This window comes from Thunnus albacares, chromosome 5 (genome assembly GCF_914725855.1).
Source record: "Thunnus albacares chromosome 5, fThuAlb1.1, whole genome shotgun sequence".
NCBI lineage: Eukaryota > Metazoa > Chordata > Actinopteri > Scombriformes > Scombridae > Thunnus > Thunnus albacares.
Genome location: NC_058110.1, coordinates 9,147,532 through 9,161,592, shown reverse-complemented (window position 1 = coordinate 9,161,592; position 14,061 = coordinate 9,147,532). Strand labels below are relative to the sequence as shown.

The following is a 14,061-nucleotide window of genomic DNA, read 5'->3' as shown; positions in this document are numbered from 1 at the left end:
TGTGGAATTGGAGTCGCGGCTACGATAGCGTGGAGCTCATTACCAGCCTCATTTATCATCTCTTCTCTCTTGCTCTCTCTCTCCCTTTTTCTGTATCTCTCCCTCTCTTCTGTAGCTCAATGAGTTATTCAGGAAGTCGGAGGTGCGCAGAGACTTTATGAGCGTTCGTGTCCGTAACCTGGCACCCAGCAACTCCATCCTGGCCTTTGTGGAGGCCCACTTCAAACCAGGTGAGAGCAGAAGATTTGAAAACTGAATAATGATGAGATGCAGTCTGCTAAATCTTTTTGAGCCGCAGCTCAGTGTTGTTACCTCTGTCATTGAAGTTGTGCTTTGTTCCCCTTTTCCTTTTAACTAGCAGGATATCTCAAAACTGCTTAAATGAAATTGGGATAAAAGTTAGGCTAATTTAAGCAGAATAAGCCACCATATCAGCATTTTAAAGCACTACAGTTTCACTCATGACTGTATGGCAGAGAGACGTTTGCTTTCTCCAGGAGTCACCATCATTTTTTACTGTTCTTCATACAAATTATATCCATTCTTCACCTAATTTAGTACATAACAGTTCTGTTTTTTGTTTGTTTTTTTTTATATTCCACACAGTTCTCTGAAAACTTGTTCCAAAATTCTTAGAAGAGTGGCCTATTTGACAGAAAGAGCCTTTCTTCTTGAAAGCATTTGCACAATAGCAATCATGTTGAACTTGAACAAGACCAAACTTTAAATGCAATTTTTATTAAACAGTAGGTAGCACAACAATAACAAAAGTCATTTAAATGGCCATTACTTAGTAATCTTGCCTTACCTGAAATTTTGCACAATTACTTGTATTAAACATCCAAATCATCATCATTTTCTATTGTTACATGTTTTCTGATGCAGATCAGGATTCAGGTTCTTTGTTCATCCTTGGCGGAGGCATGCACTCTTACTAGTTATTGTTTATTTAGCTCATAATATTGTGAGACACTGAATGTTTTTCCTAGTTTTTATCATGTTCAATTTTCTTCTCAGTGCCAGCTCTTGCTTGCACCTCAGTGTTAAAAAACAACATCATGAGTAAATTTTTACCTCCACTCAGATGTTCAGAGTGGTTTTTGTTATTCCTCAGAGCCAAGACAACTTCCCTCCTTTTCAGCGCCTGTTGGCATCTCCTATATAGCTAAAAGTACAATTTGTGATCTAAAGCTAAACAGGAATGGAACCTCATGTTACTCTCAAATCGACTGCACATACATAGTGCATTCATTATTAAGACTAATAACTTCTACGTATATGAACTCAGCTCAAAATAATGTTTGAAACCAGGACAGGGCCTTAAAACTCCCTCCCTGCCTCCTCCTCTCCTCTCCTCTCCTCTCCTTTCCTTTTTTTTATTTTTATGAGCATCGTTTAGCATCCTTCATACCCTTCATACAGGGTGACGGGTGCCGTTAAGCGGCTCTCCTCCATGGCCAGTAAAGTGAACATCTGCGGCAAACGTTATGAGAGCGATTCATCTGGAAAAAAGCTGGACAAGTGGCAAGTGGAGGACAAGTGGTCCCCGGAGACCCTCCGCTGTCATACACAGGGTTTTCTGATATATCCACTGTACCACTAAAGAAACACGAGTCCTATGTTTGCTTTGGAGTGCTCCTCTGAGGCCTTGTCCTGAGTGGCTGTACCTCTTGTTTATTGTAGATACAAGATACACGGTGGAGGACATCGAAGGAGCCCTGCTGAAACAGCTGAAGGCCTCCAGAGAGACTAGCATCGCCGTGAAGAAGCCGGAGGACGAGAATATACGCTTCACCAATTATGGTAATACAGTGTGGACTTAACAGGAGTGTGTGGGGATTAATAAAATGAAAAGGGGTTTTAAGTTATTCATAAGGTGATTTATCAAAGGTTTTACAGCTCTTGAATTGGAAATCTCAAGACCGAAGGCTCAGCATACTTTAACGTCTCTTTTTCTAATATCCATCGTTCTCTACGTCTCTGACGACAGGCCTCTCCTCCATCCCCTTCTTCACCACCACCACCACCACCACCACAGCGTCGATAACCACAGCCGCTCCCACCACAACAACCACCACAACCACCACCAGGCCTCCGCCAACCTCCCCCTACATCACCCGTCGCCCGCCGGGCACTACCCGCAGGCCCTACAACAACAGGCGCACCACCACCACCACCACCTCAGCGCCGGTCACCACACCACTCCCCACCACCACCAAAGCAGCCATCACCACGACCGCGCTGCCTCCCGCCACCACCGTTGCCCACGTCAGGGGAAAACTTCACCACAAGGCCCAGAAGCCCTGCGACTCCCACCCCTGCCTCCACGGGGGGACCTGCGAGGAAGACGGCAACGACTTCAGCTGCAAGTGCCCCGCCGGGCGAGGAGGCGCCGTGTGTGAGAAGGGTGAGTCAGCAGGGAGTTTTTTTTCTTCTTCTGTATATATCATGGGCTATTTCTTTTCCCATATTTGTTAATTCAAAAGTTTCAAAGTCTGAGCTTCAAACTCATCTAAGAAAATGAGCCGGAACAGACTTTCCTTATAATTTGGCACTTTTGCAATTAGCAGTTTCAAAGAAACCACCATAGCTGACATTTACCGTGATATTGCAGCAACTACAGTAAGAGGGTTTTAAGCACTCCACTTTCCATTGTGCCAATCATGCCTTTTAGCTGTTCTATAATCACTGTTAACCATATCCTCAAGTGCTGTAATATATTAATAAAGAAGTAGAAACACACCATTAAAATAATAAAATCAAATATTACAGGAACGTTTTAGTCAATGATTTTTTTTTATTTTAAAGAAAAAGTAATGAAACATATTGCTTCTGTTAAGCAGTAGTTTTGTCTAATTGTAGCATCACAAAGTGGCTGCAAAGTGCCAACTTAAGTAGCAGTGTGAGTAATGACTCAGTTAGTGCTGGAATATGTAAATTAAATGTTGTGTGGTCACAGATGTGGATTTATTGGGTCATTTAAAGCGGCTCCCAACAAAGCAACAGCAAATCAGAGCTAAGGACAGATTGTCAGTTTTATACTAGATTTTTCTAAAAAAACTTGAGAACAAAGAGTTGAGCGTGATTGAGTCAGACACAACATCTCTCCTCGGTGGCTGCGCTTCAAATTCATCTCAAGTGATTCAGACAGGTTCAACACCTCAGAAGTGAGCAACCACTGAGCTGTTCATCAAAGGCAACACAAAATCCAATCAGCACCACTGAGAAAAAATCATAAATCAGGGAGAACTTCTTCTTTTGTTTCTTCTCTCTTACCCTACTTTTGGGATTTTTTGGGGGGGGGGTGAGGAATAACCTCACGCAGCTGCATCTTAAGATAATTGACACTAATTGCTTTGATGGGGATTAGCTGGTGAGAATCACTGTGTCTTTGAGTTAGAGTGGCTAAATGAAGTCACGCACGTACACACACACACACACATTGCACACCAGCCTCCCTCAGATCAATCAAGTCATTAGAAAAGAGGGAGCTCATCAGCTGCCATTTTCCTCCGAGAGACGGACAGAAAGACAGATGGATGGAGAGAAAAAGAGCCCGGGGGAGAAAATGGATGATAATAATCATAATTGTCGAGTGGCAGAAAAACAAAGGCTTCCCGTGCATGTGTGTGTGTGTGTGTGTGTGTGTGCATGAGTGTGTGAATGTGTGTGTCTTGAGAGTGGGTGAAAAGCTCTGCTCCTCCTCTTTCTCGACCTTCTCCTTTTGATAAACCCATCAAGCATTTCAGAAAAACATCATTCCCAAAATAAACTGCTAGAAAGGCTCATTTTTCTGTCATCAAGACACACCACCACTCACACTTAATTATGCACATTAAACACCTATTACACTGTGATAAAGCTTAACACATACTAATGACAGGATTGGCTTGTTGTCTTCATTCCTCCATAGTGATCAAGTACTTCATCCCATCATTTGGCGGCCAGTCCTACTTGGCCTTCCAAACCATGAGCGCTTATCACACGGTCCGCATCGCCATGGAGTTCAGAGCGTCCGAGATGACGGGCATCCTGCTCTACAACGGCCAGGACGGCAAGAAGGACTTCATCTCTCTGGCTCTGGTCAACAGCAGGGTGGAGCTCAGGTGAGCATCGACTGAGTCGAGAGGGGGCGACGACCTTGTCAGTTGATTTCTGCCGCTTTTGTTTGATTAAATTAGATGAAATGTTAATGATCCCCGTGAGGAAACAGGGTCATTGCAGCAGCAACTGAGAGAGGATGTAGATAAGAATACAACAAATAGAGAGCGCTGAAGATAATGAGGCAAATAATTACAACAAGTAAACATGTTGAAAACACCACTGCCCGAAATTAAATAAAGATACAGAGGCTCCTTGACAGATTTGCATATAGATATGAAGCATCGCTTTCAGAAGTGTGTTCAAACTCGCAAAGCTGTGCACATGATCCTGTTTGATGGGAACATATGCACAGAAATATGTGCAGGATGTCCAAATTGGGTACTTTATATTCTGAAATGTGTTTAGAAATGGCTCATAGATGCATTAGAGTGTACAGGATTGAAGTAACACAGTAAATATAGAAACATATTAACACTGTGCAAGTCTGGACTGAAAGGGAATCACCCATGAATCTGATTGGGTGATATAACAATAGACACTGAGAAAATAGAAATGTGTCATCCATCTGTGATCTTGCTGTGCCATTTATACAAAGTTGGATTATTTTATTTAGTTAGTTTCTTTATATGGGCTCAAATCACAAGTCTATGGTTGTATTGGGCTGCACAGGCAATGAGTTAGATAAATTAATTAGAATGAATTAATTGCTTATGGTTGGTGGAGAAGCCATTTAAAACTGCACTTTTAAATTTAGTGTTGTTCTTTCATAAAGATTGGGGACTTTCAAGAGACACATTTAAAAAAAAAAAGAACTGTCAAAATCAATGCAGCAAAGGCAGAAGCTTCCTGACCTTTATGTAGTTTCTAGTATAGATCCAACTCCAAAATCATTGAATCCTGCACTTCCCATGATCTCTAAAGCATCGTTTGTTATATCCTCCCTGCAAGGTAAACATCCACATCTTTCAATATCCATGCCTCAGTTAGTAGCACAGCCTTTCTCTTTAAAGATTTGAAGACTCAAAGCCGGGCTGAGTATCACTTCTCATGACAAGAAAATTGAGTTTGACATGTAAAATTGCTGTAGTGCCCTTTAAAGATGTATAATAGGATTTCAACAATGGACCTGTATCACTTTTGGATTAAAGCTGACAGTAACCAAAAGTTTCATCCAGTCTGTTTTAAATTAGACTATTTTCCTGCCAGAAACCTGTAGAAACAGTAAGTTATTATTGTTTCCCCCCACAGTGGAATTGAATGCATAAAAAATCATTTGGGGTAAAACAGCATCTTCAGAAGAGACATGGTCTAATTAGAGCTTCTGCACCGTGTCTGTGTTAGACCTATTATTTCCAACACCACCCGCTTTCCTTATCTTTTCGGGTATTGTGTTTCACCCTGACCCCTTGAAGCCCTTGCATTTCCTCCCAACCTGGCCAGGTTAGATTTTTCCATTCAGAGTGAAATCAATAGCGAACTGAAGGAGATCATTAGTCACTTGTGCTTTCAAATGGAGCTCTGCCTCAATTCCAGAAATACAGCTGTGAGATTACCACCCACAGCTCTGCAAATCCAAGACGTGGGGAGAAGAACTAATTATTTGTGGCAGATAATTGCTCTCAGGTTGTGCTAATACTACCATATGTGTGGGTGCACATACACGACAGCTCTTTTCTGTGAGGATATGGCCCTTTTCTCAACAACACCTCATTGGATAAAAGGTTGAATTAAAAGAGGGTGTGAAAGACATTTTTTTAAGTGAGCCTTCATTTCAGCCACATAGTTTGGAATCCCAAATGGGAAGTTTTGTACTTTCTCTCTTTCATCCCTCTCTGCTCAATAAAGAATAAACATATAGTGTGGAAAATAACCTCCTCTAGTGCTGTAAACTGATTTAAGGGTATAAAGTGATTGTTGGATAAAGTTGACTGAGAGATCGTCTAATGCTTCGTATCTCCCCTTTTTCAGGTTCAACACAGGTTCGGGCACAGGCACCTTGGTTAGCAAAGTCCAAATCAGCCAAGGCCGCTGGCATCAGCTGGTGGTTACTCGCAATCGACGCAACGCCATGCTCAGCGTGGACAATGAGCCGCACATTGAGGGCGAGAGCCCACGTGGCACAGATGGCCTGAACCTCGACACTCACCTTTTCATTGGAGGAGTAACCGAGGAAATGAAGCAGGAGTAAGAATAGATTATATTTCTTCTAACACACAGCGACGGGATCGTTCAGGGCACAAAGGAAATGAGACAAAAAGCCCATCACCTGCAGATTATGTTCAATTAAACCTTTCAGTCTAGAGATTTTAATATTGAGTCCAGTATTCCACTAATTCCTAACAGCACCTAGCTGCATCTAGTTTCCCATCTTTGTCCATTTTGCGGACTGATTCTTTATTATCAACTGTACGTCTTAGGCAGCATTCAGCTCATTAGCTCTGACACTCCCTCGATGAAGGTTCAGTCAAAGTTTGTTCTCTTCTCTTCTTCAGTGTAAGGGAAAGAACAGCGGTGGCCACAGGTCTGGTTGGCTGCATCCGCTTGCTTGATGTCAACAACCGGGTGCTCAACCTGCAGGAGAACGGGGGCGACAGTCTGTACGGCAGCGGTGTGGGTGAATGTGGCAACAACCCCTGCCAGCCAAATCCATGCAAGAACGGTGCAGCATGCCAGGTCAAGGAGGCAGAGATGTTCCACTGCAAGTGCAGCAAAGGATTCTGGGGTAAGATGCTGAGATAAGGAAGTTTTAACACTGCAGCAATGCAGTTCAGTTGTGTTGCTACTGGTCATACTGGGATTTCTGAACGGTCATGGACTTTCGAGAGGCTTATTTCAACGTGTGCGCAGGGAAATATGTAGACAATATATGTTGTAATCTCCAGACTTCTCTAACACCTTGTGGTTAAAATGATGTTTGTATCTCTGCTTTGCCTTCTCTTCAGAGATTCACTGTGGTCATGACTTGCTCACAAATCCTAAGTAAGCTTGACAGCCTAATTTGACAGTGTAACTCACGCCCCCAGCAGGAGCGCTAGAGGTCATTTTGTAAACACCAACACTGTCAAATCTGTGTGTCCAGCACAGAAATGAGAGATTAAATGTTGACGCAGTACAGAAAACATGAAAACTTCCACCGAATTCACAGTGATTGGCCTTTGGCCTATCTGCACTTCCACATCCCTTCCTCCTCTTTTTCTCCCTCCAGCAGATGCCAACTAACAAGCAACTCAGAGAAAATTTAGTCAAGAGCAGACACCATCAGGGCCCAGCCAAGCGAAGCCCTGGTTGTTCCAAAGCCTGCTGCAGAAAGTTCCTCACCAGAACCAAGTTAATTGTCAGAGTTAACTTTTATGCTTTAATATTAAAAGATATTATACCCACATGGGGCAGCTCAGTGGTTAGAGAAACCACCTTTCAGCCAAGTTTTAAGAGCCGTTTTCCTTCAATTTGTAATGTGGATCAAGAAAGTATCACATTACATTACTATTGCCTTTCATATAAGAGGTGCTTTTATGTTTTGTTGATATCGAGAAGCCTGAGAAGAAGCAAAGATAACCCTCTACTCTGAAGAAGCATTGCTGTGATCAAAGTTGTGCTGGCAACATGGTGTAAAATGAATGGTGATAATGAGAATTGGACCGTTGCCTGCCAACACACAGTCAAGTTAATTTTATCATCACGTCAATTTAGTGGCCAAGATGGCCAGTCTCGAAGAGAGGGACAGATCACAGAAAGAGAAGAGAGTAAATGGGTAGAGAGAGTTGTAGTTAGATGGAGGACTAAAATAACGGGAGAGAAGGGAGAGAAATGGAAAAAAAAAAAGAGCTGCAGTAGGGAAGAAGTGAGAACGGAGGATAAAGGACAGCTTCCAAAAGTGCGAGTGAGGAAAAATGGGGGAGTCCTGTGAGCTCAGCGGGGATGGGGTTCATTATAGCGCCCTCCTCACCACAGGCTCTGACTGCTAAAGTAATGATGGGTGAATTCAGATGGGTTGTGGCAGAGGGCAAAACCATCATCCACCAGACGTTCCCGAGCCATTCCCACAGTCGGTGTTGGCCCAGAAACATGGCCGCATGGCGGGGAGGCCCTCCACTGTTTAATCTGGACGTGTAATATTTCCAAATCCTATTAGAAAATGACCTCTATTACAGAGGAAATCCATCCCGCTTCCCTCCCTTTTTTTTTTTTTTTTTTTTTGTCTCCACCTCCTCTCAAATGGAATAAAAGAGAAAAGTGGTAGAAAATCTTGCCTTGAGTTTCAATGATGGTTTTTTCATGGTGGATTTGTGTGTTTGTCTAGGTCCAACTTGTGCTGACGTCCATGACCCATGCGAGCCCAACAGGTGCCATCAATCCTCCCAGTGCCAGGCGCTGCCCGAGGGAGGCTACAAGTGCGAGTGTCCAATGGGACGTGAAGGGAGGCACTGTGAGAAAGGTAATCTGAATTTAACAGTCAATATTCTGGTGTAAATCCATCACTTCACACCACAGTTGTTCTCTACACTGCTTACCAAGGAGCAGAGTTGTTTTGGTCTGTAGTCAGCTGAGTACCATCCTCTTCAATTTCTGCCTCTTTTACTCTACTTTTAATTCCGCCGTATGACATTTCCATCCATCCCGAATCAAAAAAGGAGATCAAACGCAGGATGGGGGAAGTGGGGGATGGTTTGGGCCTTCAGGGTTGGTGGGGATGGGAGGGTTGCTGGATTGCGGAACTGAGGTAGGTGATTGGCCCCGTCGGGTGGTTCACTGCATCGACTCAGCCGTGCTTGTTAGTGGATAAGCGGCAACAAAGCCGCAGCCTTCCCCCCCTCTCCCTCCCTGCCTATCCGCCCACAGGTGTTGTGTTCAAACATGTTTGTTGCTGCTTAGCTCCACATGACAGAGCTGGGCACGGCTGGGGAAAAAACCAGAGCACGGCTCAGCTGCTTTTGAAGTTCATCGTTAGCACTTTTGGCATTGTCGTATTTTGAAGTCGTCCCGTGTTTTTTTCCCTCCCTGCCTTTGTAGATGCTGTGATGAATGTTTGCGAGAGTTGACTTCTGCAACCGTGAATGAAAGAGAATATACTATCATGCACATCCTTAACAAAAGAGAAACATGCACCCTTGCACCCCAAACACATGGGAGTCCTGAAAAACCAGATGGGAATAACCTCCTTCCAAGCTCTGAGTCCCAGTTAGCAGGTGATTAAAATAAATTGAGGTGAACCAAAATCAGTGCCGTGTGAGCGAGAGCGTCTCCCATTCCAAAAGGCTATTTTTCCACGGGAATCAATGAGATGACTAATTGCATCAGTCCTCCCTGCCCACAGTGATTAATGGGAGTGTCAGTCAGCCAGAGTGTCAGCCCCAGACAGGAGCTCACAGATAAGGTGGCAGCCAGGTGGATGTACCCTTGAGGGCTGCACTGAGAACAGTTAAAAAGACAGGTAGCTTAGAGCCCACTCATCAGAAGCCTGAAGGTGAATTAGTCGTAATATGAAGTGTGTGCCTTGCGAGTATCCGAGCGGGTGCGCACGTTCAGCTGAGCTGTGGTTTCCATTTCAATTCAGGTTCGTCTGTTCGGCTCACTAATATAATATTCACCATCAAGGACTTTTCTCAAGGGTGTTCCAATAGTATTGAATGGCTTACTTTCATCAGTGCTTTTACCCTGTGATAGTGTAAATCATTACAATTTAGTGATGAAAGCAGGATCACTTGGACTCAGCCGGTCCTTGAAAAACTAACTGCAGGGGGGAGTTTGAATTTCAAAATGTTTTACATTCAGTGCATTAGCTACATTAAGCTCGAGACCAGTTAATGTGTGTGTGTGTGTGTGTGTGTGTGAGAGAGAGAGAATGAGTTAAAGATCCCTTGATTCACATTGCTAGCAACTTTGTTGAAGATCTGATGGATTGTAGGCAGGACCAGGAGCTTTGTTTACAGCTGCAAAGTTTTTAACAGTAAAAATGCTTTGTTATTGCCTTTTCTAATTTGATATGGTTTTGATGGGTTTTATAGCAAGTACTAATTAGCCAGCATTTCTCAAACATAAACAAAATTACCTCAGAGCTTACCACCAACCTCAGAGATAGTTGCAACAGCTCCTTAAGTATTGCTTCTGAGACGCTTATTTCTGTAGCGTATAAGTACAGGAAAACTATGAAAAGTTCAACTTGACCAACTTTTCTTGGTACTCAAGCTCACCCTCCTCCTCCTCCATATGTCATCTGGGTTTTCCTGATCACTCAGCTCATTCCGATGCCTGGACCTCTAGTGACTTATTGATCATGGTACTCTCTGTGTGAACACCGGGTGGAAAAGAGAAAAAAAAATCCTCCACACTCCTCTATAAGAAACTGCACTCTGAGCAGCTCTGTTACTCTGATAGAGTTCAGTTTAGTGCACGATTCCTTGTTGTGTGCGCAAGGCTATTTTTCTCTCTCCTCTATGGTGCGTGCCATCATCATTAACAGTCTTCTGCACAATAGCTAATTAGCTTTCTCATCTCCATCTGCCTTCTCCATCCTGACTCGACTCAGCTAATCCCAGCCAATTACGAATAAAAGCTTTCTTCCTGGCTTTGTAGGTATGTGTGTTTGTTTGCTTGTGTATGTGTGTGCGTGCGTGAGCATCTAGTATTGCACATGCTTCTGAATGATGGTAGTTTTTAGCAAACAACACCATAAACACATACCCCCCGGGTGACACTTAAACGATATTTAATGTCAAGCCACTTGTTAGAAGCATGGCACAGTGCCTGTCCTAATCACTCCAGACGTACACCCGTCGCAAAAAGACAAGAATTTATAAAAAGGCCTGCCAAAATACAATGACTGCATTATTTCATGGGTCCCCGGCTGTGGCGTTAAACTCTACATGCCTCCAAAGGTTCTTTGTTAGACTATGGCAGACTGTGTAATCAGTCTGACATAAGGGTTTTTTGAATTATTTTGTTTGAATTTCTGTCAAGACAAAGTCTTAATCCCAAAGGCTATGAAAACACAAATCCATCTCTTTCCATAATGCTGACAGGTCCCTCAGAGATGTACTGACTATACCTGAATTTCAATTCTGTCAGCAACAAAAACGGGACCTAGGGATGAATAGTCTCTTTGTTTTTCTAGTGACTGAGAGAAGAGGGGCTTACATGCCACTATTCAACGGAGACTCTTACCTGGAGCTGAAGGGGCTGCATCTCTACGGCCATGATCTGCGGTAAGCTTCATGTCTATGTATGAAACTCACATGGTCAAGTCTTGTATGTATGACTGAACATTCAATATCATGTAGTTTTCATTGGCTGAGCTTGTTCTGTGCCTAAGGCAAAGCGGCCTTCTTTAATCCTGAACTGAATTGACAATGAGGGTTACAAAAAATAACATGTTATCGTGGCCTGAACATGTAGAATATATAATACTTCTACCTGATTTTCATACAGAAATATTACCAGTGTACCAAAAGTAAGAAAACAAGCATATGTTGTTCTACCATGGATATCTATAGTTGTATATCTCTGGCTCTTGCATGTGTTTACCAGCTTTGCTTGTGCTATGTCTTCAGTCAAAAGGTCAGCATGACAGTGGTTCTCATGGCCAACGACTCCAACGGTTTGATCTTCTACAACGGCCAAAAAACGGACGGAAGAGGAGACTTCATCTCTCTGTCCCTCAATGAAGGGATCCTGGAGTTCCGCTACGACCTGGGCAAAGGACCTGCTACCATCAGGTTAGCATGATCAAAGAGTCCAAGAAGGTTTTATGTACAATGCAGCAATCTGTGTGACTTGTGACCTGTGTGGAAGGTGGTTTATTCTGTGGGCATGTTCACACCATTTTCTGTGAGGAAAAAAAAAAAAGCTGATCTCCAGTAAATCTCTGTTTAGCCAGTAATGACACGGCCACCTGAAAAAATACATTTTCTGTGATAATAGAACTGTAATATAGCCTGAGCATGACACGTGGCTTTCACAGTGTGAATAAATAGGTTATTTTTACATAAATATCCATGGAGGTTGCAATGTCACATTTTGAAGTCCAGTTCATACATTTTTCACGCACACAAGATTCACATTTAAATCATTAAAAACAAGGCATTGCTTTGGATGTAAAATCTAAATAAAGGGTGCAGCTTGTTGAGCAAACCTTGATTCCCTTCTTACAGTACAAGTAGTCTACTGTAGGTAGTGATGAATAGAGAGAGGAATATCAAGAATCACTTTGCTCATTCAGATAGTTTCATACAGTTCAGTGATGAAAATCCAGAGTCATAGATTAGTGTAGTTTCCATCATTGTTTATAATGTTGTTATGTTACAGCCAGAAAAGGCAAACAAATGTGCAGTATTTCTAACCCTCACATGACCAACTCTGTAATCATTGCTCTCACACTCGTATGAGGTAAACATCAGAAGCTTTCCCATCGCTGCCTTCCCTTTCACATGACGTGAACGATGCATTAGTCTCCATTGAGGGGTCCTCCGATGCTACATGTAAACATGTCTTGTAGCTTACCGATGCATCCGTTGGTCGCTTGACCCTTACATCACATGTTGTCATGGTCCCTCAAGAGTCTCACCTGCCCAGTGCCACCTATTCCCATCAACTTGTAGTGTAAAATGAATGTTATATATATAAAATAAAAAGAAAAAAGAAAATACACAGAATAAAGATCTTGGTAGTTGAACTTTGAGCTTTTGTATTTTGTTCAATTATAGCTACAGTGTATTTTTAATGAGCCTAATATATGTCGTGTGTATTTGTGTGTGTGTGGTTCAGGAGTAAGGAACCCATCCAGCTTAACGTGTGGAACGTCATCGACCTGGAACGCTCCAACCGCAAAGGAGAGATCATGGTGAACAAGAAGGACCCTGTCCGAGGAGAGGCACCGGTAAGTAAGAGCAAGCTAACAAGCTCCTGCTCATGGTTATCTTGCTTTTAGCATGCAGGGTTGATGGATATAAGCTATGCTTAATCTTGCTTGTGCCGTATATACTTGTATTTGATCATCTGCGTGCTCTTATCACGTCATCGCCACAACCTCAAGCTTTAGTGATCCCTTTTGCCCTTCGGGCATAGTTGAATCAGCAAATGTTCTCCCTTTGCTGAGGTTTTCCACACCACTTCACGCCATGTGGTTCTGCCAGCTTGATTTGCTGAAAATCTGCTGCTATCTCCCGACATCCGTCAAGGTAAGAGGGAGAGCCCTAGATGAGCGCCAGTTTGACAACCTGTCTTAATTTTGGAAGTGCTGTAATTTTTTTTTAAAACTCACAGCAGCCTTTCAGCTTGCTGACATACTGGATATATAACTTGGTGTTGCATACAGAAAGCAAAAATAGCTTATACTACTAGTATACAGTCAATTTTATATATTCATCCTTCGAGTTGGTGTCTTGGGAGGTGGAGGCAGATAAAGGAGATAGCAGCAGCAAGAAGAGCGTAATGAAACTCTCCAGCTACGCGTCTAGACCAATAAAGCAGGTACACGCTTCCAAATGAAGGCGATCTAATAGTTTGATAAGCCTCTAAGTCATCCAATTATATTAAGTAGTGTAATTTGTGATCACGAACATGCACTCTGTCAACTCCATCATCTAAGACGCAACACTCCGCTCTTTATTTTTCTCTCTCTCTCTCTCTCTCTCTCTCTCTCTCTCTCTCACTGCTCTGTCCTTCCCCCGCCGCCTCCCATCGTCCGGGTGGTAATTGTGTTTTACTCCAGCAACAGAGGCAGAAAATCTTATTAAAAGAGGAGAGCAAGGGAAAAGCGAAGATGGGCGAGGGGGGTGAGGAGACACAAGGGATGAGCTGAGACTACTTATGGAGCTCAATGCAGAGACCCTGTCCAGTATGGCTCTCAGCTAATTCTCTCCTACTCCATCTTTAAGAACTAGGAGGGAGTTACAGTACACTTTGCTCACTTTATCATATCAAAGGTAGTCACACACAGACACATGTATGGACATATATATA

At 43.0% G+C, this 14,061-nt stretch overlaps 1 protein-coding gene across 4 annotated transcripts in view; it reads left to right on the top strand.

The window, feature by feature from the left end:
- The window catches only part of agrn (agrin), a 256,145-nt gene that overhangs the window by 226,591 nt on the left and 15,493 nt on the right, over positions 1-14,061 (top strand). For all 4 annotated transcript variants that reach the window (XM_044351206.1, XM_044351205.1, XM_044351207.1 and 1 more), the window contains 10 exons: positions 116-230; positions 1,684-1,803; positions 1,991-2,407; positions 3,914-4,106; positions 6,073-6,288; positions 6,597-6,826; positions 8,405-8,539; positions 11,216-11,306; positions 11,652-11,816; positions 12,865-12,976. In XM_044351206.1, coding sequence (XP_044207141.1) covers positions 116-230; positions 1,684-1,803; positions 1,991-2,407; positions 3,914-4,106; positions 6,073-6,288; positions 6,597-6,826; positions 8,405-8,539; positions 11,216-11,306; positions 11,652-11,816; positions 12,865-12,976 — 1,794 coding nt within the window. The remainder of the gene's footprint in view (positions 1-115; positions 231-1,683; positions 1,804-1,990; positions 2,408-3,913; positions 4,107-6,072; positions 6,289-6,596; positions 6,827-8,404; positions 8,540-11,215; positions 11,307-11,651; positions 11,817-12,864; positions 12,977-14,061) is intronic.